General features: G+C 38.8%; 4 protein-coding genes across 5 annotated transcripts; 1 reads left to right on the plus strand and 3 right to left on the minus strand.

Annotated features, from left to right (window-relative positions):
- The first annotated feature begins 556 nt into the window (after positions 1–556).
- Positions 557–11,663, plus strand: LOC135622894 (ubiquitin carboxyl-terminal hydrolase 8-like). Its single transcript, XM_065125202.1, has 13 exons — positions 557–775; positions 918–1,151; positions 3,218–3,359; positions 4,516–4,575; positions 4,673–4,768; positions 5,956–6,294; positions 6,463–6,603; positions 6,745–6,915; positions 7,281–7,538; positions 7,632–7,780; positions 9,097–9,633; positions 10,315–10,588; positions 11,009–11,663. The coding sequence occupies exons 1-13, from the start codon at positions 684–686 to the stop codon at positions 11,117–11,119; spliced, it is 2,604 nt and encodes an 867-aa protein (XP_064981274.1). The 5' UTR covers positions 557–683; the 3' UTR covers positions 11,120–11,663.
- Positions 11,664–12,599: 936 nt separating this feature from the next.
- On the minus strand, positions 12,600–17,432 carry LOC135622895 (DEAD-box ATP-dependent RNA helicase 41-like). The gene is made up of 2 exons (XM_065125203.1): positions 16,981–17,432; positions 12,600–16,228 (listed from the first exon to the last, which is right to left on the minus strand). The coding sequence occupies exons 1-2, from the start codon at positions 17,048–17,050 to the stop codon at positions 14,682–14,684; spliced, it is 1,617 nt and encodes a 538-aa protein (XP_064981275.1). The 5' UTR covers positions 17,051–17,432; the 3' UTR covers positions 12,600–14,681.
- On the minus strand, positions 12,797–13,300 carry LOC135624016 (uncharacterized). Its single transcript, XM_065127487.1, has one exon. The coding sequence runs from the start codon at positions 13,298–13,300 to the stop codon at positions 12,797–12,799; it is 504 nt and encodes a 167-aa protein (XP_064983559.1).
- A 466-nt stretch (positions 17,433–17,898) lies between the features above and the next one.
- Positions 17,899–26,842, minus strand: LOC103997549 (ubiquinone biosynthesis O-methyltransferase, mitochondrial). Of its 2 annotated transcripts, XM_065125204.1 has the most exons (10): positions 26,276–26,842; positions 25,005–25,094; positions 23,743–23,821; positions 23,185–23,262; positions 21,782–21,830; positions 21,052–21,101; positions 20,235–20,384; positions 18,520–18,600; positions 18,270–18,432; positions 17,899–18,172 (listed from the first exon to the last, which is right to left on the minus strand). In XM_065125204.1, the coding sequence occupies exons 1-9, from the start codon at positions 26,560–26,562 to the stop codon at positions 18,325–18,327; spliced, it is 972 nt and encodes a 323-aa protein (XP_064981276.1). In that variant the 5' UTR covers positions 26,563–26,842; the 3' UTR covers positions 17,899–18,172; positions 18,270–18,324. The 2 variants fall into 2 exon arrangements, with proteins under 2 accessions (XP_064981276.1, XP_064981277.1); XM_065125205.1 differs by lacking the exon at positions 25,005–25,094.
- Between the last annotated feature and the right edge of the window lie 449 nt (positions 26,843–27,291).

The following is a 27,291-nucleotide window of genomic DNA, read 5'->3' on the forward strand; positions in this document are numbered from 1 at the left end:
GGGTCCGACCACGTCACGATTCGGAGAGAACTACATCACCCCGGCCAGTGTTGAAGGGGGGTGGTCAACTTCCAAGTTATAGAAACAGGTTAGACCGGTCTACGTTATCCTTCCCACCGTTAAAACGGTCTGAACCACGACTTTGTAGTTTGTACTAAATCTTACCCGATCCTCTTAACTTTTATGACAGCGATGGGGATCAAACATTAACGGAATATCCGAAGTGGGATCCGCCCCGTCCGTCTTCACGGCTTCGTTTTACACATGGCTTACCACAGTCATGATTGGACAACACCCGCGGGACCCGCAGGGTCGAAGAGGTACGGTTTTCCCTTCCCTGAAAACCTTCCGTTGTTTATCGCAAGTATTCTTTCCACTCATTTGTTTCGTAACCCGCCGTATATTTTCTTATGCGCAAGTGGGTCCCGAGTGAAGCTACTCTCGTCGAATTGAAGGTATCACAATGGGTAACAGATCTACGGATAGACTGTTTCGCTCTTTCATTGTATACCACAGAAAGCAAATAAAAGGAACCCTCTTATTTCCCTCTCCTTTCTCCGCATCTTCCCTTTTCGTTCTTTAATTCTTTTCCTTTCTTTGCATTCTCGTCCCCTTCGCCTCACCGCCATTGCTTCCTCCTCCCCCGATCGCCACCGCCGCGGCGTGGCCGATCTCCTCCACCAATGGACGAATCTCCCGTCGAGATTTGCTCCCCGGCCGATCAGCCTCCGCCCGCCTCCGACGGCGACCACCAGGCCTACCTCGTCCCCTACAGGTAACTACTCCTCTGCATCCTCGAACGATCCCTGATGTTCGAAGCTTGATCTCTTTTCTCGCTTCCGATCTTGGACCTTTGATTGCGTTCTTGGTCCGTTTGGGTGGGTTTCGATTGGTTTCTTGATTGGGTCCCTGGCCAGATGGTGGAGGGACGCGCAAGACCCGGAGACGGACAATGGGCCGAGGGGAGTGCCCTATTCCGCGTCCCAGACCTCGACTTCTTACGGCATGAAGTTCATCAACAACATCTTTAGCTCGGATCTTGTGTTTAATCTCCGGCGAGATGATGATTTGGGGGACGATGACGAGGAGGGTTCTGGGAGCCGGTGCTACGCTTTGATTGGTTCGGATTTGTGGTCGCAGGCGCTCAAAAGGTAAGTACATTGTGGGTTGTTGATAGTTGGTACCATTTTATAAGGACTGTTTGACTTTGTTCAGTTTGGGCATTTTTGATTTTGTTAGTCTAGAATGTATTTTTGTCATTTTGATTCACAATAGGTGGTTTCTAGTCATCTATACTCTGATGCATTGCTTGTGTAGCTGATGGTTGATTGTAGTTGAAGATTGGTCCTGGTGTTGCTTGGACAGTAATCATTTTGAGATTCTGGGTCACTTGATCTAAAATGTTCAAAATGAATGTGATAGAGAGATTGGAAGAATATAGAGATTGGAGCAAACACCATGGTTGCTATCCTGTTTTTGCTACCTTGGTTTGGAACCATTTCCCTGCTCCATTTTGCCCATTGTAGTTGAATAAACCACTGCTTTTCTCTTATGGTATTCCATACTAATTCATGTCCTCACAGTATTAGTTCATTGCATATATTGATTATACATGGATGTGAGAAGGATATGATGACCTTAGGATTATTAGAGAATGTTCATTGTTATGAGATCTAGATGGTGGGGAAGATTGTGCAAACAGAATGCTGGGGCAAACATGATGTGTAATACATATTGACTGTATCAATTACTTAACGTGCTTAGTTTCATTCTTATCTTAACATCACAGAAGCTAAATGAGAAGGTTATTCCATATTTCAGTTTTGAACCATCAAACAATTACAAATTTGTGTGACTGTGTACATTGGCCCTCTTAGATCCCACATTTGTGGAAGCCTCATGCATCAAGATGTCCAATAAATAAACCCCATTCTTTTAGATATCAAAGTGTTACTCGTCATGGATTGCCTTCTCAATATTAGAACCCATATTGAATGCCAGTACAGCTAGCACACCAGCTGATATCACAGCAGCAAAAAAAAAACAAAAAGTTTGTTGCAGTTGGAGAATTGGAGGGGCTCCCATCAAATAATTGTTAAATGACATGCAGGAGAGTTCTGGAGTGCGAGAGACTGGTGGTCTGTTAGGTCAGGTGGGTGGAGGCTGTGGGAGGAAGGGGAAGAGCAGAGAGAGGGGTTCTAATGTTGGAATAATTGAGGAAGAGAGTGATTTAGATTTTAGATTGAGGTTCCGACTGTTCTGGCTGCTGAAACTCAGTTGAACCATCTAAAATCAATTAAGAATAGGGAATCAGTTTAGTACAAACCTAAACCCGGCGGTCTGTGTTATGGTCCTAATTTGGACTGGTATATGCAAATTGGTAAAATAGGTAGACCATGGTAAGGCAAACCATGTCAACTGTAGCAAATAAGGCAATCCATGTTAACTGTAACTGTGATTTCTCAAGTTCAAATATAGTCGTGCTTTAGGGAAATAATCCACACCTCGACAATTAGGCAATATAAGTTTCCGATTTCCTATCTTTCAGTGAATAAATTTCATAATTGACAAGGCTTTATATGGATGAGTGGGTGGACCTCTTATGTCCTGTTTTTCAAATTTCGAAATAGCATTTCTGTCCGTTTCTGGATCAGACATAGAAACCGAGTGTTTTTTGTTTTTTCTCAAATAATTCAGGGTAAGAGAAAAATCAACCATTTATAATGTCGCTGTCCTTCACAGGTTAACGGTGAGATGTAGATTCAGAAACTTTCAACTGCTGGTACAAAATATCTTGAATATAACATTTGAAACAGAAATAATTGACTTCTTAAAGTTCCTTGCACGCAATATTTTTACCTGGAAAACCACTTGCTCCTCGTAGTTAAACTGATAAATGAAAATCTTAAAATTCAAATACTAGCCAATTTTTACTGCTCTTTTCGTTATCTTAGTGATGTTGTTCTTACCATGCCAGTTAAAACCAATTTTTATGTGAAGTATTCTTATTTGCCTCCTTCCAAATCTCTATTTCTCATCCCATTTGTGCCTATGATCAAATATGATTTAATTAAATGTCAATGTTCAATCACAGGGACTCAAATAATCCATTTGGATATTCCTAATCTTTTTGGAACTTCACAATTATCTATTCAAGTTTGCTTGCGGCCTCTTATTTATTCTGTAGTTTGAAAATATGTGAGTTCTACTTTTGCAGGCATTCTGACTCTGATCTGACAACAAAGAAAATCGAAAGCTCATCATTCACTGATGATGAAATGATTGATGTTTATCCTTTGATGATGAGGATCTCTGTAATGCGGGAAACAAACATATTCCTAATAAAGATTAGCAAAAGGGTCTGTCTCAATGTTTTGATGGCTTTATCACTTTCAGCTTTCAGGTTTTACATTTTACTTTTTTTTTTTGTTTCACTGGCATATCATGATGTTTTAAAGAAGATAACTACACATGATCTGGCTGGATACTTGCATGATTAATGGATGTTAGGTACAAAAGTAGTTGGCTGCAGTCTAACATGCAAGTATTAAGTGGATGCTAGGAACTGCCTTGTTAGCTAAGCTGCAGAGTCATATCCCTCATAATTTGATTTAAGATTAGGTTGTGTACAAAAAATTAATGTGCCTTTTCTCTTAGTTTCAAGTTCGAATGTCCTGTTTCCTAGAACTTTGCAGATAGTTATCATAATTAGCAGACTTTTACCTTGGTGATGCACATAATTTTATGAATTTAGAGTAGATCAATTTTTATCATTCTGACAATTTCCAAGCAAAATCTTAAACGGAAACGTTAGTATGAATAACATGAAATCCTAGGTTGAATCCTTTTGCTCCATCCAGACTTCAAATTCTGCAGAGTGAGTCCAAGAATGTACTATCATCAAATTGTTATTTATATAGGATAAATGACAAATATTATATATGCAATACTTCTCAGTTTCTCTTTCTGAATAAGAAACAGATTTAGGAATATTCGTAATCAAAAGTCTCTAATGCTATCATATGCATGTTTTGTAACAAAAATTTTCAAGGCGTAATATTTTTATATTAAACAACCTCGTTTTCTTGTTTTGATGTAAGGAAAAAAGATAAAGAACTTTGATGGAAGTTTTTGTTTTAATGATCATTTTAAACTTTAATTATTTTTTTGTAATTTTGTAAGGTAGGCATCGTTTTTTGTTCAGGCAGGTGCCTAGATGAGTGCCTACTGCCTCAGGCAACAAGAGTATAGTGCTTACCATTATTTTGACGACACTGCATTGGACTAGGCCATCCATGACTAAATAAATAAAGAATTATGTCTAAATAACCAAACTGGAAATTTCATTTGCTTATATAAACCAACTGAACACGTTGTTTAACCACTGAAATTGATTAACTATAATTTTTTACATAGGAGAGTCTTTCTGTGCACAATTGATGCATAATTTTTGAAGTACGAAATTTGTTTACATTCCTCATGCCATACTAAATCGGTAAATTGTCTGTCTTTTAGGATAATGCTGTGGAGAATTACAAAAAGGCAAGCAAGATTTTTGGTGTCGACTCAGAACCAGTATGATGCCTATATTAGATGTATATTTTTGTGATTTCAACAAATGGTGGAACATGTATCACAACGATAGTTTTTCACTTTGCCTTTGTTGGGTTAGGTTCGCATTTGGGACTTTTCTGGACAAACAAATCTGATATTAATGAATGAGTGGAATAGGTTTCCTCAAAATTGTCATCAAAGGGCAGATCAAGAGGTAACATTTCCATTAAATTTGTGCTTTTATGCCTATAATATGAAATTTGGGATCAATCATGGTTGGTCACAATGTATTTATCCTCATTATTATGGTTTACTACAAATGAAATATATCATCATCAAAATAGTTTCCTATAAATGAAGTAGCTGTGCTGTTACAAGTTATCTTGTTTAACTTGCTCTAATATGAAGAGTGGTTGTGGTATGTGGCTTCTCGTGTTGTGGACCGTGAATGAAGAAGCAGTCGTGCCATGAAAAGGATATCCATATGCAGTAGTACCTAGGACATTTTAATATTCATTTTGAAGGGATTCGAGTTTTGGTACCTTTTCAACATTCAAATACGAGTATAGCCTCAATAGAGAACAAAAAAATTTTTTAAGATGTTATGAACATATTAAATGGAGATTGACAGATGCCTAAGTAATGATCAAGAGCCATATTTTAGGTGTACTGGAAGTATTTTTATAAGCGCAGTTCACTAAGATCTTGTGAAGGCTATGGAAATACTGAACAGATATGGTATGCTGCTTCCACAAGATGACTTGATGCTTGACTGCCTTATCACACACAATCTTGAACATCTCAAAATGAAAATTCATGACATTTTTTGTGAATTGTGGCTCAAAATATATGAATGGATTTAAGGTTGCTTTTCCAGTTAAGTTTTATTGTGAATAAAGTATGATGCTATATGGCTTTCTTTCAGATAGTTAAACAAAACTAGAAAAAGTTATTATTGGCTGTGCTGTGATGATGTCTAAAGGATTCTCTTGATTTATATGGCAATATTGGTGTGAGAGAATTATACTAATATTAATAAAAATGGGATTTGGTTCTCTTGATTTAGATGGGGTTATTGGTCCACACAGATCAAAAAGATCCATGCAACTATCCCCCAGTGGGCTAGACACTCTGGCTTGTTGATGATGGTAACTCCTTCTAATGTTCGACATGTGTTTTATATGCTGCAACACAAGATCAAAGAATCACTATGTACTGTTGCATACTGTCTCTTCTTTGTTTCCTTCATAAATTAGTTCCATAATTGTGCCAGAGCTAAAATATTAGATAAAATAAAGAATCAGATGAGTCTTACATAATCATACAAATTATTAAGGAAAATGTTGCAAATCTGGGACACTGGTGTGCTTTTGTGACGTCTTTGTTCTCTATCTTGTGCAGGTTCTTCTAGAAGTTCAGGTCTATGCAATATCAGAAAATATGACTTGCAAAAGTGAAGTTAAAAAAGATGACTCAGCATCTGATCAATCTAAAATGAATGGATTCTCTCTTGGTGGCTCACCTGTGTGTAATGGCAGCTTAGGATATGTGGACTCAACTCTTCAAAATGGAAATGTCAAGGGAGGTGGTCCGTTTGGTTTGAGAGGATTAGAGAATCTTGGAAATACATGCTTCATGAACAGTGCAATCCAGTGTTTGGCTCACACACCAAAGCTTGTAGACTATTTCCATGGAGATTATAGTAAAGAGATTAATCTTACCAATCCGTTGGGACTGAAAGTAGGTCACATTGTAATAGATTCTATGCTCATGCTATTATTTCCTTTAATTTCCAGTATGATACTTGCTTTGCTCTTGTGGCAAGGTTTTGATTTTGGATGTCACTGGAATTATTATGTGATTAAGTTTTATTTTTGCCTGTCCATTGAATCTGGCATTTCTAACCAGGGGGAACTTGCTTTGGCATTCGGAGATTTATTAAGGAGCTTATGGGCACCTGAAAGAACGCCAGTTGTTCCACGGGTTTTCAAGGCAAAGCTTGCTCGTTTTGCCCCTCAATTCAGTGGCTTTAACCAACATGACTCACAGGTTAGTCGATTGTTGGTCTCTTCCAATTTGTTTTCTGAATCTACTGAAGTTATAGCTTGTGTTATAGATTGAAAATTAAAGTTAAATCTGTTATATGAAAGCAATACACTCATGCAGACAGTTCTGTTTGTTGTTTCATAGGAGCTTCTTGCCTTTCTGTTAGATGGACTTCACGAGGACCTGAATCGTGTCAAACACAAGCCATATGTAGAAGCTAAGGATGCGTCTGGTCGTCCTGATGAAGAAGTTGCTGATGAATATTGGGGAAATCATTTAGCTCGAAATGACTCTATCATAGTTGATATCTGCCAAGTGAGTTCTTTAGTGTTGTGTAGTTCAAAAGTTACCTTTAACTATCCATCACTGTCAATACACCAAAAGTTGAATTTAATGTCCCAGTACTTTAAATAAATCGAGTGATATGCTGTAATAGTGATGCGTTTGTTCTGTTTACTTCTAAGCTGTTTGTGGCACGTCCTATCCTTTAATATTTCTGGTTCCACTTTCATTCTGCTGTTGTAAAGAGAAGCTAGAAGAAGTCCCTTTCAGCATTTTTTTAACGTACTTTTTATTTTTTGGTCTTACAAGTCCTTGATATACTTTTTGCTAATTTAGCATCATTTACTGACCATGACATCTAAATTATCGACTTTCCTCTTTCTTGCCAAAAATTACAGGGTCAATACAAGTCGACATTAGTTTGTCCTGTTTGCAGCAAAGTGTCCATTACATTTGATCCATTCATGTATTTATCTCTGCCATTGCCGTCAACAACTATGAGGACAATGACTATAACAATTTTCAGTACTGATGGTAGTATCGAGCCTTCTGCCTACACTATAAATGTGCCAAAGTTTGGGAAACTGAGGGATCTTATTCGGGCTTTGAGCACTGCTTCTTCTTTGAGAAATGATGAAAGTCTTTTGATTGCTGAGGTATGTTTTCTGATATGTGATAGATTTTAACAATCGATGAATGTACTGTTTCATTTATTTTAGTTTTGAATTAACAAAGACAGTCTTTTCCAGGTTTATGCTAATTGCATTATCCGATTTTTGGATGAACCATCTGATTCAATATCCTTGATTAGAGATGAAGATCGCCTAGCTGCATACCGGCTGCCAAAAGATGCGGAAAGAGCTCCGCAGGTGGTGTTTGTGCACCAAAGAATGGAAGAGTGAGCCTCCTAATCTCATTAAAGTTGTACTCATTTGCATATTTTTAAGTCAACATTTCCTATGAATATTTGATGTTCACATTGTCTATGATAAAGTTATAAATTCCATTTCTCTTCTTCAGGTTGTAATCAACATACAACAATAACTAAATGCTACGTGCTTCTTGTCCTTGGTTTATCAAGTACTTTTTGCCAAAAGTAACTAGGATCTTAGAACCAAACATGACTCTTTTTACCAAATATACCATCAGACACTTGTTTAAGAGAATCTCAAGGATTCATGTTTGTCGTACAATGCATAGGCATGCCGAAATTGCACAATGATGCCATATCATTTGGGATTGATCAATTTCAGAGGATCAAACATTCGATTTGATGTTTATCTGGTTGCTTTAGTGCAGATGGCCAGGAAGGTTCACATGCGGTCTTAACTCTGGTAACCCTTAACTGGGAGACAAATATCTGTCGCACATAAGAGCATGCCTTCTGATTAGATAAATATCCTTTAATTTGAGGCACCCTCATTATCAGGAATTAATACTATAATATTTTTTCTAAGCTAAAGTCCAAAAGAAGGAAACCAGCAATTTAATAGATCCTCTATTTACTAGGATTTGTGAAGGTCAAAGCTTTTCTTATTAGTATGTCACAATTATATATGCCACAACATTTTTTTTTATGGTGCAACGTGTAGCTCTTCACATTTGGATGTAAAAACTATGCCTTCCACCATTCCTGCCAGCACCAAATATTTTGTTTGAAAATTGTTATCAACTTTGTTATGCACTACCAACATTAAAACCGAATGGAAAAAATTGAATAATCTAGCATTAGATTGAAGGTTAATAATGTTGGAAGTCCAAGTTCTGATTGTCCTATGATCCATTACCTTCTTTTTTTTTTGAACCAATTTTGTTTCTCCTTTGGTCATATAACTCTTGATGTGAGCTTAATCTTCGTCAGAGAATCTTGGGACAAGGTGAGCATGCATGCTTGATCGTTATTTGCAAGGATTCCTTGACAATTACAAGTTAATATCTTTGTAAATTTCATAGCAGTGAATGACCCAAAGTTTCTATCACCTAGTAGTGTCTTCAAAAGAAACACATGCCTTTTACATGATAGTTTGAGATTAAGGGATATGTATGTTTGGAATATTTTTCCTGCCTAAGACACTACAATATTATGGCTGGAATATCTACATGTCTTTCACATGTAAACCCATGGCTGGTATCATGTTGGTCAATTGCTAATGCAATCACATGTTTCTCTTCATCTGTAATTCTTATTTTTCTGATTAGAAAATTGGAATTCAGGTATTACATCCTTGGCAAAAGGACAAGTTGGAAAGGCTTTGGTGTTCCTCTTATAGCAATCCTGCCAGATGTTGTTGATGGGTCCACTATTCAAAAACTGTTTTTGAAGCTTGTGAATCCATTTAAAAGAAGCAAGGATACTGGACCAGTCGACGATCAAGATAGATGCAATAGCAATCCTAATGATGCAGTACCCCAAACAGTGGCTGACAGTGAGTCTACAGATGACGCTGTCGAAGAGACCACTGATAGTGAGGACGAGTTCCAATTTTATTTAACAGATGAAAAGAGCAAAATCATGCAATGCAAACTAGAAATGGACGAACCTGTTTCATTGCCTGAATTGCAAAAGCATTTGTATGTTCTAGTATGTTGGCAGAGTAAAGCATTAGAACAATATGATTCTAACCTTCTGAACACCTTACCTGAGATTTACAAGTTTCGGCTTTTTCCTAGAAGACCTCAAGATTCCTGTACTTTATATGCATGCCTTGAAGCCTTCCTTAAGGAGGAACCACTGGGCCCAGAGGACATGTGGTGAGTATTATACTGTCACTTTTCTCATATTAGATGTTTTTTTTTTATAAAATGGCATATCAGATAGTTGATCCAAAATAGTTGTCACTAGTGATTTAGGATGAAGCTTTCTGGTGAAAGCTTTACATATAGTCCCAAGTTCCATTTAGGTAGAAACTCCATTGATATTGTCAGTCATTTTCATCGAAACTCTGCATTCTTTATAGTTTTTACTATAGACTTCTTTCACTGAGTATGCATAAGTTGAAGTCGTGTTTACTAAATCAATCGGACTTATGCATCAAAGTGTTGAATCTGTCTCATCTCAAGTGCCTTACAATTTTCCCTAGGAATGATGATTTCAAAATGTTTTTCTATATTCTGTTTTGGCTACTGAATCTTGCTAGAAAGCTTTACTTAAGGCACTGTCATAAGCGAAATATTATTAAAACTGATGAAGTGGTTGGTTAGCACAAGTAATGTTGGCCTCACCATAATTGCTCTGGGTGTTACCACTAAGTACTTGATTTGTCCAGCAGTGCTGTCGGTACTAGTGAAAATGATTTCATGCTCTTTACTAGTATGTATTTATGATTTTTCTAGCACCTAGTGGAGTTATTTTGCTGCAATTTGTGTGTGTTTGGACTTGCTCACAAGAATTGGATCCAAGAATACATGCACTATTAAACTTTCTTCTTGCAGGTTTTGCCCTTCTTGTAAGAAGCCTCAGCAAGCTAGCAAGAAATTAGATCTCTGGAGGCTACCAGAAGTCCTCGTCATCCATCTGAAAAGATTTTCATACAGTAGGTACATGAAGAACAAGCTGGAGACACTCGTAGACTTTCCTATTCATGACCTGGATCTGTCAACGTATATTGCTGGCATGCCCGAGCAGGCATCAAACAACTACCGATTGTATGCTGTTAGCAATCACTATGGCAATATGGGAGGTGGCCACTACACTGCTTATGTCTATGTAAGTTGCTTCTTGTTCTTCTATTTTTTTTTTTTTTTCTCCATCTCATAATTGTAAGATCCCAAGCTTCTGTCTTTTGTGTGGCACTTAACTGCATCATTGGGTCTCTTTTAGAATTTAGACCCAATTTGTTTGATGTGCTTGACAACAATGTCAGCTTGTGATTGTTTCTCTGTGCATATATGTTCATATGGTCTATGACTATGGTTTTCTGGTAAAAGCTAATAAGATAAATGATATATATGTCTAACACCTTTTTGTTAAAAAAGATAGGCCTACTGAAGCAAAACTCGGATTTTTTTACATAAAAGATACTGTGAGCATTCAAACTAATTTGATAGGTTTCTCGGTGTCTTCTGCATGTTTAATTTGAGTGGTTGTGGTACCGATAAAGTTTTGACATCATTGTTATTTTTGTAGGACGAGAGAGAGAACCGTTGGTATGACTTTGATGATCGCAGTGTTTCTCCTATTGCTGAGGAAAGCATTAAAACTTCGGCAGCTTATGTTCTGTTCTACAGGAGGACCTAAAGCAACTGCATCGTTATAACGTCACTGTAGCTTCGGCCATTGATGATCACGAAACCAACTTGCTTAGGCTTTCGGAGCTGGAAACACTTATGGTCGTCAGTGTGGGGGTTCTCGCAGAACAAAATAATTGGGCCATTGGAAGATAACAAACATCAACGTCTGGAATGGAAGTTGAGATCCGATGGCATGAGACGGCCGAAGTAGTTAATTCAGGAGAGAATTTTCCCATATCATTAACTTCTGAGTTCTGATCATCTCAGACTTCTCACAAGTGAAGGATGTTTTTGGGTATAGCTTTTGATTCCTTTTTCTCACCCATATATATATATTTTTCCATTGAGGGGGAGATGTTAGGTCACCATACCATGTATTTTTTTTGTGATCATATCAAGTGTCATTCGATTTGATTATTTTGCAGTCATCCTTTGCTTGTATAGTCTCTTTGACTTAAGGATCCTGGTTTCCAATCTCTAACCTTTTTCCACTTTGGAATTGAACTAACCACGGTTAATCTCTCGCTTCTAATTCATTTGGTTTCCAAAAATTGTTAATCTGTTAGCATCTCTGAAACTGTTTTCTGGGCTGCAAATAATCCTGGAATCAAGAAAGAGAACCAGACGACGTTGATATAGATGGCCTGCGAAGTGGAAGCATATTCTGGTGGTGTCTAAAAATATGCTATTCGCTGTCATCCCTATGTATGGTTCGAAGAAAATAAAGAAAAAAGTCCTCTCTTTTTTTTTCTTGTAAATTCCAAAAAAGAACAGTCTCCATGACGCGAACCTGACTCTTAACCCTATATTTGGCCGTTCCTTGGAGGACGAGGAGCGAAGCTCGACGCGGAGGTTGGTGCGATCGAGCTGCCGGGGCGGAGGAGGTTGCGTGGCTCCAGGAGGAAGCGCTTGAATTCGGGGCCGAGGGCGTCGTTGTGGGTGGGGGGTCGTCGAAGATGGTGAGCTTTTGGCGGTCGACGGCGTCCTCCGGGACGGGAAGGTGGCCAGTTACGTGTGACGGCAGTCGAGGAGGGCCACGAGCACAGTTGGGAGTTGATCTGGCCCGAGGAGGGGGCAATGCGCGGTGGAAGGCGGCGGCGGCGGCGCCGGATTGGACGAGGCGGATGCTGACTTGGCATTGTGAACCCGAGTTTACATATTTACCCTCTCTTACTCGTAATGTTGACATTCACCGTCATCCAGCCAACATACACAAGTCTTGGGTCAAACTGACCGAATGGATATTTAAATAATATGGAGTCATTGTGGGACATGGTTATAATATCCAATATTAACTATTCCCATCTTACGTGAGAACCAACCTTCTGATGTACATAGTTCATGTGGTCAGGAGCTCGGATTGTGACAAACTCAACACGTCGGCATAAATCAAATTTCACCGTACCAATCTCCAATATAATTAATTCACTACACTGATCGCCACCGGCATCACGTAAAAGATTGGACCCAAAACACAGTGCCAAGGATGAAATAATCCAACCACGTATCTGTGCACATTAAAACCGAACACTCGTCACGACATCTCCACAACAAACACACAATCCTCTGCACGTGAAACTCGAACTATCGTCATGTCATCTCCACAACAGTCAATAAGAGAGAGAGAAGGGCGTCGCCGTTGGTCGTTGGAAGAGAGGACGCGGTGGAATCGCTATCGTAACGGTTAGCGTCGATCCTCTCTTTCAGACGGGCTTCGCCAGAAGCCCATGTTGGAGAACTGAGTCCACATGTTCTCCATCTCCGCCACCTCCTCCCGTGACGGCCCCCCCGCCGCCGACGCCGACCCAGACCCACGAAAACCCTCACCGTTCGACTCCCCCTCGGCGGTCGTGGCCGAACTCGCCCTTTCTCCTCCTCGGCCGGCCTTGTGAGCCAACAGCGCCGCCTCCTTCCGCCTCCTGATCCTCTCCTTCCGTCTCGCCCGCGCCCGCGCTGCCCGGCGGCAGAGCCCGGCCGGCAGCCGCACCGACGCCACCACCAGGAGGTTCACCAGCGCGAGGGGGGGGCAGCAGCACACCGCCAAGCAGTCCGCCGCCGTGCCCCCGGCCATCTCCGCACACCGGGCCCGCGGCTGCGTGGGCTGCTTCAGGATCACCGGCTGCCTCCGCGCAGAGGGCACCGGGGCCATGGTCGCCTTGGCAGCCGCCGCGGCCGCGGTCTTCGGCATCGTCGGCGGCGGCAGGGGCGAGGCGCCGCGACGCGTCTTCTTTCGGACCATCCGATCAAATCCCGCGCCAAACCCTCGCTCTCATCATCGGCGATCGCCAAGGTGAGCCAGTCGTGGATCTCTCTCCTCTTCTGTCGATTCTGGAACTTGGAGATTCGAAGGTTCTGGGACCCGTGGGAAGGAACGGGCGGAGGGCGAGTAGCTTCGGGAGGTCCGAGTCCGATAATTATCGAGGGTCGGGTCAAGCTGTTAGCCGCGAAACCCGGTCGACCTTCCATATCTTTATCTCTCTGAGCTATCTCGATACTAATCGAGGAAGAGAGAGAAAGGAAACGAGGCCTATGCAACGAAAGGAAGGAAACCCCAAATGAGTTGCTGGTCGATCTTTAAAACAAGGGGTTAAATACTTTCCCTTTAATCGAATTACCATAGCAACGCGTAGAAGCTGTACGGGTGAACGAGTTGACCCGGGTGGGGACCGAGTCCGGGGGATCAGAGTCATATAGCGAGGGACACGTCGAAGCGGTACGAGTTGCCCCGAGTGGGGACCGACCGAGTCCTCAGCGATTTGACCCTGCCACACGTGCACCTCTTCCCGCTTCCTTGGCCACAGAACGGGGACCAAATCGTGTGAGCCCCACATGCCACTAGGTGGGCCCCATTGGAGACTCGTGGATCGCTCCAATGTGAGTGCGGGTAGGTCTCTACAGGCAACTAATCAAGAAAGGAGAGTCTATGTTACATGGGAAAGAAAAGCTTGCAGTCTCTGCCCTTATTATATTTTCTACCTTAGTAATAGTATATCAATTCCTTTTAAAATTAAGTATTTAAAATTTTATACATTAAATGTTATTTTGATGATGGTATGATAAACTCACTTATTAAAAATATATTTTTACATCTTAAATATTAATATGATGATAATATATAAAAAATTTAAAATCTCATCTGATGTATTTTATATTTTAAATGCTAATTCTAGATTTACTTATAAAAAATTTTTGGTTTAAATCTTATTCCGACATTTTTAAATATACCAACTAACTTTTAACTCTTAGTTGATAAAACCTAGCAATATATCGTAAGATATTAGGCTCGAATCCCATCTACAACCCTTATCATTTGAAAGAAAAAAAAACACTAGGTATCACAAATCAAAGGAATGCTGACTTAGATGTACATAGAATTTCTGCAAACAAAATAGAAGCTGCTTTCAACTTTGTGTACAAGAAATCTAGTAAATGAATACAAATTAAGTAGATCTACAAAGGAAAAGGTGAATCTACAATCAACATGCACCATTTCTTCTGTCAGCACCATTAGAATCATACACACAAGTTGCAATTATTCACTTTCGTGTCGTGAAAAAAGGTAAGCACATTTAAGAACCAAATTTCCTCTTCTTTTGATGGCTAGATGGGTAAGCACCCAAATATTTTGAATTAGCAAGCTCCCTTGGAATAGCAGCTCCAATGGATTTCAGGTTTTGGACAAGTTCCCGGAATAGCTTCTTGTCCTCCTCATTCACAAAGGAAATTGCTGTGCCCTCCTCTCCCATTCTAGATGCCCTTCCTACCTGATGAACGTACTCCTCCATCGAATTCGGCATGTCAAAAATTATCACTTGGTGTACCTTTAACAGGTCCACTCCGCGTCCCAAAACTCCTGTCGAGACGAGGATGGAGACCTCTCCTGTTAAAAACAGCTGCAAGCTTTCTCTCCTCTCCTTCATTGTCTTCTCGCCATGAATCGAAAGAGCTTTTATTCCAGTGGCAGTACATATTGCCTCGGACAAAAGATCCGCTCCTAGTCTCGAACCCACAAACACTACCACAGGTGGTTTGAAGTGCTGCTTGCTCATTAGTATCTCAAAAAGCTTCTGTTTCTTCTTCTTAGATTCCACCCAAATGATAACCTGCTTCACCGAGCTGCTGGGTGTGCTGGGGTTCCCTGCAGAGATACATATTATATGCTTAGCTATCGAGCTGGCCATTCTCTCAACCTCTCGAGAGACAGTTGCAGAGAACATCAATACTTGAGGCTGTGAAAGAGCTTGAACTATTTGCATCACTTGATCCCGGAAACCTCTCTGCATAATGCAGTCCACCTCGTCTAAAACCAGAACAGATACCTCGTTGAGCTCAATATCATGCTTGGTTAAAAGATCTATCAGCCTTCCAGGGGTGCCAACAATTAATTCTACACCATTTTGAATTCGATAGACTTGCCCAGCCAAGGGATCTCCACCAACCACGAGAGCAGTTTTAAAAGGTAAACCCTTTCCTAGTATCTTGGCTTCCTTCTCCACCTGAATACACAGCTCTCTGGTGGGAGCAAGAACCATTGCCAATGGATTTCTCAGCTCGGTGACACACCGCAATCGGATTCCGGAGCAACGAGAAATTACAGGAACTAGAAATGAAGCTGTCTTTCCAGACCCGGTGTCAGCAGAGACAAGCAAATTTCTGTTATCCAGTGCTGCAGGTATGGCTTGCATCTGGATCGGTGTAGGTATCACATAGCCAGCAGTTTCAAGATTGTTTTCGAGCTTTTCAGGAAGATCACAGGAAGAGAAGGATAACACGGGGGCAGGAATGGATGCTCCTTTTACTCCTTTTACGCAAAGCCCAATTTTGCTTCTCAAGGAGTCAATCTGAATAGAGGTTACGCCTCCTGACCCACCTCTATCATTATCTCTAACATAAAAGCACTCGTCCTTGATAGGAATCTTCACATGATGAGTGAGTTTCGGTGCTGGATTATGAGCTTTTTCATGCCTAGATAGAAGAATTGTTTTGCATTCTATGCTGCATATGTCGTCATCAGTGAGATCACATATGTACTCACCATAGCGACCACAAATAACACACCGGGGCTCTCCTGGAAGTGCTTCCCTCTGTTCCTGACATCTCTGCTTGACCGGGCATTCTGTGGGAGAAAAGAACAACAATATAGGTGACTAATTTCCTACAACAAAGCAATACAATGATGAAACTGCTTCTCATAGATAGCATTAGTTGCAGTAGGCCCTGCTGAAAGCAGAAAAAAGGAATTGTTGGATTGTTGTTTGGACAAGTTATAAATACACCAAAATAATCAAGATTGGAGCCACTCTAACCTTAAAAATACAAACATGAATTCTTCAGTAAAGTTGGATTATACCAAGAAAAAGCTGGCCAAGCTGACAATTTTGATGGTTGAATACAAGCATAGGGCAGTCTACTCGAAGCACGTGGACTATAGCTCAAAGTTGCAGAACTAAATCAGGGTAAGATTCAAAGTTGAACTAGGGATGTAAGGTTGGCTTACATGCCGGCATTTCAGGAATCACCACAGTGTTGGAAACAGAAGATTGAACTAAAGAGTCCGAAGTCAAGTACCAAATCCAAAATTGTGTGAATTATATCTTGCAGGATTCTTCCCTTAGCAGCATTATTCCTATTATAATCACAATGGCATCTTTCATAGATTTCATGACTAGCACAAAAATACCAAGAAAGATTAAGGCAGGTGCTATCAGTTTACTTCACAGAGATGATAAAGTTGCTAGAAACCGATGTTGAAGGATTCTCGAAGACATTGGCATGCCATTAGACTTCAAAATATATTCTGACCTAGCAGAAAGTTCAAACAGGAGAATCTACAATGAAAGATTAGCGTATGCTAACATCATTCATCACCTTCAGCGTTACCACCGATGTCGACGGCTTCGGCGCAATCAGCCGTCGAAGCATTTTGGTCGCCTTCCATGTCAGTTCCTTGTGGTCACAAGGCGTTCGAAGAAAAGACAAACTCAGGCCTCAGCACAGAATAACTCATATGCGATTTAGGAGGGACAATACATCAGATCTAAGTAAAGGATTCGAGGGAGAGGGGTTGGAAGAAAGCGGATGGCTTGGGGGGGAGGAGGAGGAGGAAGAGAGTCGAGCAAGAAGGCGGTGGTGGAGCGGGTGGGAAGAGCGAGGAAGGGGGAAAAGGTGGCTCTGTCGGGAAGACCCGGGAAGTGAAAGAATAGATAAGAGAGGTAGAGGGCGACGGATCCGGCGGAAAGAGGTGGCGGGGGAGATGGTCCGCCGGTAGGGCATAGAAGAGGAAAACGAGGGCGTGGGCGCAAAAGAGAAACACAGAAGGCAAATGGTACTTTTCGTATCCTTCTATTTATATATACACACTTCAAAAACGTTCTTTTTTTGCACCTAATTTTAATTTATTTAAAATGTAAAAAAAATAAGGATAAGTATTTGTAGCGAAGAATATTCTTCGGAATATCCATCTTTTATGGGACTATTCAACTACGAAAGCTAAATTCCTTACTAAAAAATAACACGCTTGTTAATTTCTTCCAAAATAATACAAAAAAATATTATTGTTATGAGGATTCTTTTATTATATCAACCAATTTAATTGATAAAGACTTTAACCAATCAAATATCGTCAGAATTTTTTTTTTTGTAAAAGAAAGGCAAATCTCATATTGGTTGAATAACTTTATGAAATGCTCCTCCAAATATCATAACTTTATAATAACTTTACATACTAAGCTAAATTCCTTATTATAAATAAAAATTCTCACTTCTGACAGATGGGCACTTCAAAAGTGGTACCAAAAGAGAACATACAGAATTTTATTAAGATAAGAGAGACTGTACCAAGAAATCGCCGTCACTACAGACGGCATCTCTGAATCATAATGTTATATAGCCTTCCCCTTGGAAAGCAACCTATCAAATTCGGCAGCCTTCAAACCCAAACAAAACAAAGGCAGAGAGATAGAGAGGGGGGTTGAATGGCTGGCGAATCCATTTGAACTGCCTTGACTATAAGGTAGAGAGATAGGCTGAATGGCTGGCGAATCCCTCATATTTCTGTTATCTACAATAAAACAAGGCAGATGAGACAGTCTCAAGTAACCTGAAGTCGAATGCTGTTCAGCTAAATTCTTTATTACTGGAATTTAAGCGATGCACACCGGCTAGAATTGCTGGATCGAGGAAGAATTGGTGGTGATCAACGATGTAGAAGATTCACTCGTTTCTCCTGGTACCAAAAGCAATGAAGTTTACACTAGTATCATCGGACAGACTCCAATCTCCCGTCAATGGGTTGTAGAAAAAACCTGCCATTTCTTGTACCTGATCCACAAATTTAATAACCTTAGATTAGTAACAACTGAGCCAGAATTAGCAGAGATAATGAATTGTGCTTTGATTTGAAATTACAGAGATTGATGCTCTTTCCAAGATCAAGACTAGTTCCTCTGGTGTAAGAAATCGGGACCATTGATGAGTGCCTCTTGGGAGCTGAAAAAAGAAGAAAGAAAGAAAAAGGACTTCAATGAGTCCAAGCAAGAGGAGTTTTCACTGGAAATGAAGTTATATCATCAACTATGGTTTATACTTTACCTGCTGGAAGATAAGTATTACAAACTAAAAACATACAGCATCATACTATAAAGTATGATGTCTCCATATTTTAATGACTTCCGCAAGACCACATGCATTTGATCGCCACTTAAAATGCTAGGTTGAGTGTGACAATGAAATCCCAGATGAATCCAAGAACACTGTGCTTCCTTCGACACGAGCTGATGGTTTCCAACACCCTGGTTCTTTTCTATGATTTCAGCAATCCAAGATTTTGACATTGCAAGAGCCTACATGTACTAGCATTGGATAATGCTTACATGTAATAGCAACGGACTAATGATGTCACAAAGTTTCGGTTTATAGTTTCTTGAAAGGCACTCTCAGAATTGCTGTTCCACCACCTACACCTCCCTAAGAAATTATACTAAAATGCAAGATTTTATATTTATGTCGGACTAGTCTATACCAATTGGTGTTTACCGGTTTAGCTGTGAACAGGCACTTGGACCAGACAATTTCGTCAATAGGAGTTCATACCAGGTGTAAACACCACCTGGTTTTCAAACTGGTGTACAAGTGGCACCAGGTGATAAACCTTCCATACGGATGCCCCATCATCTTTTGCCACCTGTTTCCATTCTGTTTACACCCTTTTTTTAATACACCAGTAGCCCTGATTTTCTTTATTAATTTTTCTATCCTCTTGATTTTGCTCCCTCCCTCTTTACTATGGTATTAATTTCTCTCAAGTTTGAATTCTTTTTTCCTACAAGCCAAAGTAAACTGAAAGCTTGCTATCTTCTTCTTGTGCTTATTTTTCTTGCTTAAGCCTTGTTTAAGACTTGTATCTTGCTTACGTTATACGCTACTCCACCATTAAGATTAGTTTTCTTTTGAAGCATGCATATCAAGCCTAGATTTGCATGAATTCAGCTTAGATCCACACATCCAGGCTAAATTGACATGGATCTTTGTTGGATCTAACATAGATCTAACTGATCATTCGTATGTTTACCTGCTAAAATTGCTATAGATTGATCATTCATATTAAACATGCTTTAGATCTAGTTTAGTCTATGTCAATCTGACCAAGATCAATGTGGCTCCATATTAGATCCATGCCCATCCAACCTAGATCTAAGTGTGTTAGCCAAGATTCATATGGATCTAGTTTACATCCATTGGATCCGATCTAGATTCAGATGATCCAGTCTTCATCCGCATAGATCTTAAATAGGTCTTAAATACATATACAAATTCATCGTTGATATAAATATATATATAAAAACTAGGTTAAAAAGGATTTGGATGAGTCTGGAACTGGACTGACCAATCCAATCGGATATCGATCAGTTCTGACCAATATCTAGTGTCAGTGTGATACAGTATCTCTGAGGATTGGTGATAGTATCAGTACTGGAGAAAGGTCTAAAATCTTAACCAAAAGTAACAATAAATCAACAAGTTTGATATGAAAATAGTATAAATATGACATCTAGTTCATCTATAGTCCAAAAATCTTCAATCTAGTACCATTCAGAAATCTTATGAGTAACAGAATATCGTACCCAATTAAGGAGGTACTCTGCAGCAACAATTGCAGTAGCATACGATCTCATAGAACGGTTTATGGTAGAGATAACAGTAGCACCAAGAGGAACTGTCAATGCTGCAAGAGATTTACAAAAATCTGAGGGATCTGCAACATGCTCAATTACCTGAAACCAAAGTCACATGTTATTGACCTGTAGTCTGTGCACGATACAGTCAGCTTTCTATTAGTTTTTATTTTTAATACATCAGATTAATAATCCATCAGGAAGACCGTCAATCATATGGTATTAAATAAGAAATAGAATTTGGACAAAAACATTAAAGACATCAATACTGATAGCTAACAAGATAACAAGGGCAACTAACTCTCAGATGATGTATATAAAAATTAATTCAGTACTCTCCAAAAAGATAATAATCCTGAAAAGAAAGACCATTAATATTCAAAAGTAATGCATCATCGGGTTCTTTTTTCCTTAACTTAATTCAGTTCTGCCTCAGAAGACAACTTCTGAACAAAATATCAAATGTACTTAATACTTATCGACCCTTGGTTTTATGGTCCCTGCTTAATGTCTAGCTAATCCAATCCACCCATTTCCATTGCAATCTGACTTGATAATTATTACGTTAATATTTGCATGAAAGAATTATTAGTCCAATTTTTACACAAATCTCTTACAGCATATGTGCACCAATTATCAGATATATCGAACTAAAAAAAGAAGAAGATTTTGGCACAAATATAGTGCCAACTGTAGGTAAATTAAATAAAAGCCAGTCTCTAGTTCAAGAACAAACTTAAGTAACCTCTGTTTGTAGACAACATACCTCAAGAGAAATCACAGCATCAAACTTCTCATTCTCTTTAACTAATTCCTCTGACAGGCAAAGGTAATAGATGAGTTTCTTGTAAAGTTAGAAAAACAAAGACAACTTACAATTAGTCTATATCTGCATCAGCATAGTTCAGTAAACAAGATAAATTTGTTCTTTTTTTCACAGAAGAATCGTAACAGACAGCTGAAAATAAAACCAATAAAGATTTAAAGCCTACAGTCCTGCATTAAATAAATATTTATTTAGAGGAGTAATTAGTCATTAGGAATGAAAAAACATGTCAATAAAAATATCTTAAACCAATTTTATTAACTCCTGGATCTTCTGTAAGAACACAACAAAGTTTTTATCACGTCAGAATAACACAACCAATACAAGCAAGAATTTAACTCCATATGTGATATACATCTCACATGTTGCAATCAGAACAACTTTGATTCTTCATGAATATTTGCCAATTTCTTGAAACTAAGAACAGAAAACAAGAGTGAAGTTAAGCTCCAAAACTCATACATCAACAATGAAGTGTGCCCATCTGGTAGGCTATAATCTAGCCTTATCCTTGTTGCTAGATACATCAAAATCTTGCACTGGATGAAAAAGGGTGACTTACTAGGGATCTGACTACAGCTAAATCAAAATATCATTGGTGGCTCCAGATGCTTCATTACAAGAAAAAAAAAGATGTAACGAGTAGGAATCTAAGCAAAAGAGAATATACCAGCTGTTGTGCAACGGTATTCAATGGATGATGTCAATGGATCTGATGCCTGTAGAAGTTATAAAAGTTTACTTACAAACATCAGAATTATTAAAACAATTCAACAAATTATAGCACATTAATTATTGTAGCATATTAAGTGACTAGAATTTAAATTCAGAAGAAAAAGGTCAGTTGCATGAGGCAGCTGGCAGCTAGTGTAGAATATCATGAGATCTCATGTGAACATAGAATTATACTAATTTCATTAGGTAGCTAGGTCATCACCTATAAATAATGTGAGGCATCTTTAAGCAAGTGATTAAAAAGTGCAAATCCTTGCATGAAACTTCCACTAAGGCAGGTTATGAGGAGGGATAATATAGGCAACCTTACCTTCCATATATAGAGATGTTGTTTCCATGACTCAAACTTGGTGCAACCTTTCATTGTACCAAGGCTCGCCTTCATCTTTAGACTAGTGATATTGCCCTCAATATAACTCAATGAGAGGAAGAACTCCACAGCCAACCACAAATAGTTGGGCCCTTACAGCTTGCTGGGATCTTGTGGCAAAGAGTACAGCAACTGAAGAAATGCATGTGAAGGAGTGCACTAAAAAGAAGTATTTTATCTAGACCAGCTTTGGCCACGACAAGGGCCAAATGCATGAAAGAGCATGTGCCTACTGATTGTCATTAGAAGAATCGGCCTCTACCAATACATCCAACTTGTTCTCTACATTTCAATTTTCACTCTACATCATATTTCATAGACCAGATTTTAACATGAGAACACAAGAACAAACAAGATCACGATTCCCAGAAGCAAAGTAAATCCACAAATTATTCCAAAGAGATCCTAGTGATAAATAAATTACGTATACTTCACCAATAATAAATGAATTATGTACTCTCCAAACCTACAACCTGTACCTCACTATTCAAAAGAGAGAAAAAACTGAGAAAGGCAAAAACTAATTCTATCATCCATATTATTTGCAGAAGACTCTTGGGCTCCTAAATTGCATAAAGGATTCCGTTCTATTGTTATTTTCCTATGATTTTAACCGCTTATTCAATACAGAACATCTTTCTCTATGATTTGACATTTCCACTGTAACCCAACCTTTTATTAACTTTACTTAATTCTCATATAAGATCAGACTAACTTACCTTGCCATCCTCTTTAAGTTTTCACATAATTATAAAGACCATAAACAAGAACAAGTTTCCAACATTATCTTTTGCTGTCAAGTCTTTATTGAGTTTTTATAAAGCCACTACATATTATATTATGTGACACACACAAGTACAACATAAAGGTAATCATATATGATCTCTGTCACAAATGAATAGCATGATATGTACAGACAACTCGAACCAACTTTATCAACGTTGTAGCCAAAGTGGAGTTGAACATACAGCATGAATCTGAGCAATTTTGATATTCTTTTCCACAGCATCAATGCCTGTAACAGTTGCTCCCATCCTTGCAAGGGGCTAACAAGCCCAAAAAAAAAAATCATGAGCAAAGTGTCATTGTAAATGTAGTGATAATAAATATTATTGGTCAACAAAACCTGGTGCAATCAACAGACAGATATCAGCATGAAATTAGCAGGAGATCACCATATATTTGTGTATCTATCAGATTATCAGTTGACCAACAATACCTAACTATGCACCATAGATTTTCCATCCACGTATTAGACCATTAGAATAACTTGTTGTACATTAACCAGACATCCATTAATCATTAATAATCTTGTAACAGAATTTATTCTTAATATAAGTATACAATAAACTGAAAATTAAAATCGGTATAAAATAGTTGCAGACAATTTTTTTTTCAAGTAGTAGCTTTGGTTATTTGACAAGACTCAAGAACTTAGTGACTTTATTTTTTTTAAGTCAAAGAAGAGAAGATTGATGATTGTAATTCCAGAAATAGAAAACTATCCATATTTCAAAAGAAAGTACCTCTGACAGAATGCCTCCGCCACATCCAACATCAACAATTTTTAACCCTTCAAAAGGCCTAGCAGAAAATGGATCTTTCCTGACACCAGAAGTAGCTAGTAAGTATCCAGGCAAAAAAAAATAAAAGGACAGAAAATCACATGGAAAACGAAACAAGCACCCAATGCCTAGTCTCAAAGATGAGCATAGAAATGGAACCAACACTATATATGCCAATTTAACAAACATGTACACTTTTGTATTACAATTGCTTATGAAAGAAAAACTTCACTTGAGGGAATAAAAGCTTTGTTACAATTGCATATATATCCATGTCACTTAGTATAAGTATTCAACAATATGAGGTTTGCGTATATACTTTTTAGCAAGATAGGAGAAAAGGAAGTTTTTATCTTATGAGCTTTACTGGCTCATAAATTTTTATAGCATTTTGATGTTTTCTTATACCTCTCTTTCCTTCCTGTGAAGAAGGCAATCCAACTTCAAGATCAGATATCATAACCATACATCATTAGCCATACACCACCATTCTGTTGACCACCAGGAAATCACCAATGGTTCCTATCAAATAGCGTAGTACTGCTTCTCTTTCAGGAAAATAAATATAGGTTTGACTTTTTAATGGAATACTGCAAAGACCTAGGACTGTTTCATCCTCAAACTGGATGTGCCTCTCACTACTACCTATTAATAACACACTATGCTGTCTGCATGAACAAGCGTAAGGAATCTTAAGCATGTAATAGCCAGGAATATGGAAGTCTAATTCAACAAACCTCCTGCATCTGGCACCTTACAGAAAACTACTTATCCAACCTACAAAGGGTCATCTAAACACACACGACCAATAGTTTCATTCAGTATTCTAAACTAGTACTACTTTTTTGAATCACCAGTTACCAAAGCATCAATAATAAAATATTCACTGTCAATTATAGACAAGTGAAAAGAGATTTGCAGTAAGTTAATCAAGCATCAATATTTCCAGTACTTTCTTGATTACATCTTTCCTTAAATCAAGCATAAACTAACACTGCCCACAATCTGATTGCATGGTTCACTTGGAATTTGGAAGTACCAGCATTTCGTTTTGACCGCACAGCATTGCCACCAAACAGTCCAGAAAAGATGGCAACAACAGTACATTACATAGAACTATATGGATTAATGAGATATATTTGCCCCTAACTGATATAATATGTTAACCGTTTTCAAGCCAATGATACATCACTTCTGAATAACAAGTAACCCATTTAACAGACCTAAAATGTCGGCAGAGTGTGGAGCGAATGAAAGATATACGAGTTGGATTCATCAAATGTAATGGCTGGAATGGACCTTGAGAGTCCCACCTGCTTATTATGCCAATAAACCAAAATCAATAAGCAGTTGAAGCATTATTTATAAAAGTTCAGTTATCTCCTCTAAGTCTAACATCTGTTACTAAATGATATACCATAAGCAACATTGAGCATGCATAAGTAAACAAGCTAAGTTATGTCAAAGAACTACAACCACTAATGGGTATCTCAAGATAAATATCATCTTCCTAGAAATTGAAGGAAATGGTGAATGTAACACATGAACTTAGACAAATATTTGCCACTTTAGGAAGTGTGGTCATGGACAAAATATCCAGTGAAAATGAAGATGGCATTGCAACAGATAGGAAATAAAGACTGAAGTTAGTAGAGGGCATAAACAATGACCACAAGCACCAAAAGAAGAAAAAAAACACCAATGAAAAACAAAAGAGAAAGACAATTATAAAGGTACAGATAGTTTACAGTTGATTTACTTAAGTTTGACCACATAAAATAGCATATAAGACCAAATAGCTATCTACTTAACAGGACAAGCATGCTATATAAGTTTGTAAGGATCTTTACATTCTGTTTTGTCATTAAAGAAAAAACACCAATGAGTTTCACTAGACTACCATATTTCAAAACCCACAATCACATTAATGGTTTATGCATTCAGTAATTATATCAGAATCAAGCAAGTCAAGGATCCCGGTAAGGAAAAACATCATGGCATCCTGTACTAGAATAAGCTTTTAGATGAAGAATGGTTCAGAGTTCAGAGATATATTGTCAAAGTTGTCACCCACAAGAGGTCTAGATTGTATCAAGCGTCCAATTCCATTACTTCTGACTCTTTTTTTTACTATAAATTGTAGCCCAAACAAATCTTCCAGAACGTTGGTCTCCTTGTCACTTGTATTAAACACAATGCCATGTTCTCTTATCCTTTCTGAAAGTGTTTGACTCATCAAGAAATATTTACATGTGCGGTAAAATTACTTTCTTAAGACTTCTTTTCATCAATTTTATTTCTTTAAACACCAAAATACCACAAAAAAGGTTATTTCTTAGTATTAGCATAGGCATAAGGATTATTGTGATTATTGACCGATAAGATTACAGTTTTAGAAGCACATCACAACGCAGCAGTAGGCAATGGAACAGATATCGAGTTTAGACTCTTTTAAAAAAGGCGATAATAATGACGAAAAGAATATGGAATTGACCAGGTTTCAGCAATGGCGGCGAACTTGGCAACCTCGGCCTCATTCAAAGAGGAGCGGAAAGAGGTCGATTTGGCACCACCGCTGTCCCCGCTTTCAGTCCCCGCTCTCGTTTCCTGAAGCGGAGACGGCAGAGGCGCAGCGTCTGTGTGAGATCTCTTCCAAAGCTTCGGAAGAAGAGGCGACGAGGCGGCCAGCGGGTTAAGACGAGAACAATTAGGGTTTGGGAGAGAGATTGTGGGGACGTAAAAGGAGGTTCGTTGGAGTACCCGGAGCAATCTCCAAGCCATCTCCAGTCCAGGAGTGCTCAGAGAGACAGAGAGAGGACCGAGATGAATAGGGCAACTGGAGCTAGGTTTAGAAACGGCCTGGTCGATCAGGCCAGTCTATTGATGAAAAGGGGTCCGACTTGAATCGAAATGGGGAAGGCAGCAAGTCGGTCTGTCCGAGTCAATTTGACCGGGTTCGAACATCACGCAGTCTAAGGTCTCCGCACTCTGTTACTGCGTCGACCTGCGAAAGTGGCGGATCCCGATAGAGGAGCAGGAGAGTATACCGCCCAAACGGTAGCGGCAGATAAGAGACCAGAGCGGCGGAGGATAATTTGCCCCAAAAAAACAGTAGAGTGAAGAAAAGGCAAAATGTGCCCCCAATTAGAAAACGATCATTTCATTTTTTAATTTCTCTCCCTTTTTTTTGTGTTTTTTTCCCGCATCACATCGGTGCATCAGACTCCCACATGTGAAAAAGAGCTCATCATCAAGACGAAAATAATAACAGGCACATGAGACGTTCAACGAAGAACCAAACCCTCAATCTGAGCCAAACATTCACCTATTACCTTCGTACATAGGGCTAACGACAGATTATAGATTATCGTTAATAGTTAGATATTCTCAATATTCTAGTCTATGGACTTAAAAAATTATATTAAAATTTTATAGTTATAAAATAAAATATTATGAAAAAAAATAATTTTAACGTTTCAATTAATGGATGAATGTTATTAGATAAGAAGA

Source organism: Musa acuminata, chromosome BXJ2-9 (genome assembly GCF_036884655.1).
Source record: "Musa acuminata AAA Group cultivar baxijiao chromosome BXJ2-9, Cavendish_Baxijiao_AAA, whole genome shotgun sequence".
NCBI classification, from domain to species: Eukaryota; Viridiplantae; Streptophyta; class Magnoliopsida; order Zingiberales; family Musaceae; genus Musa; species Musa acuminata.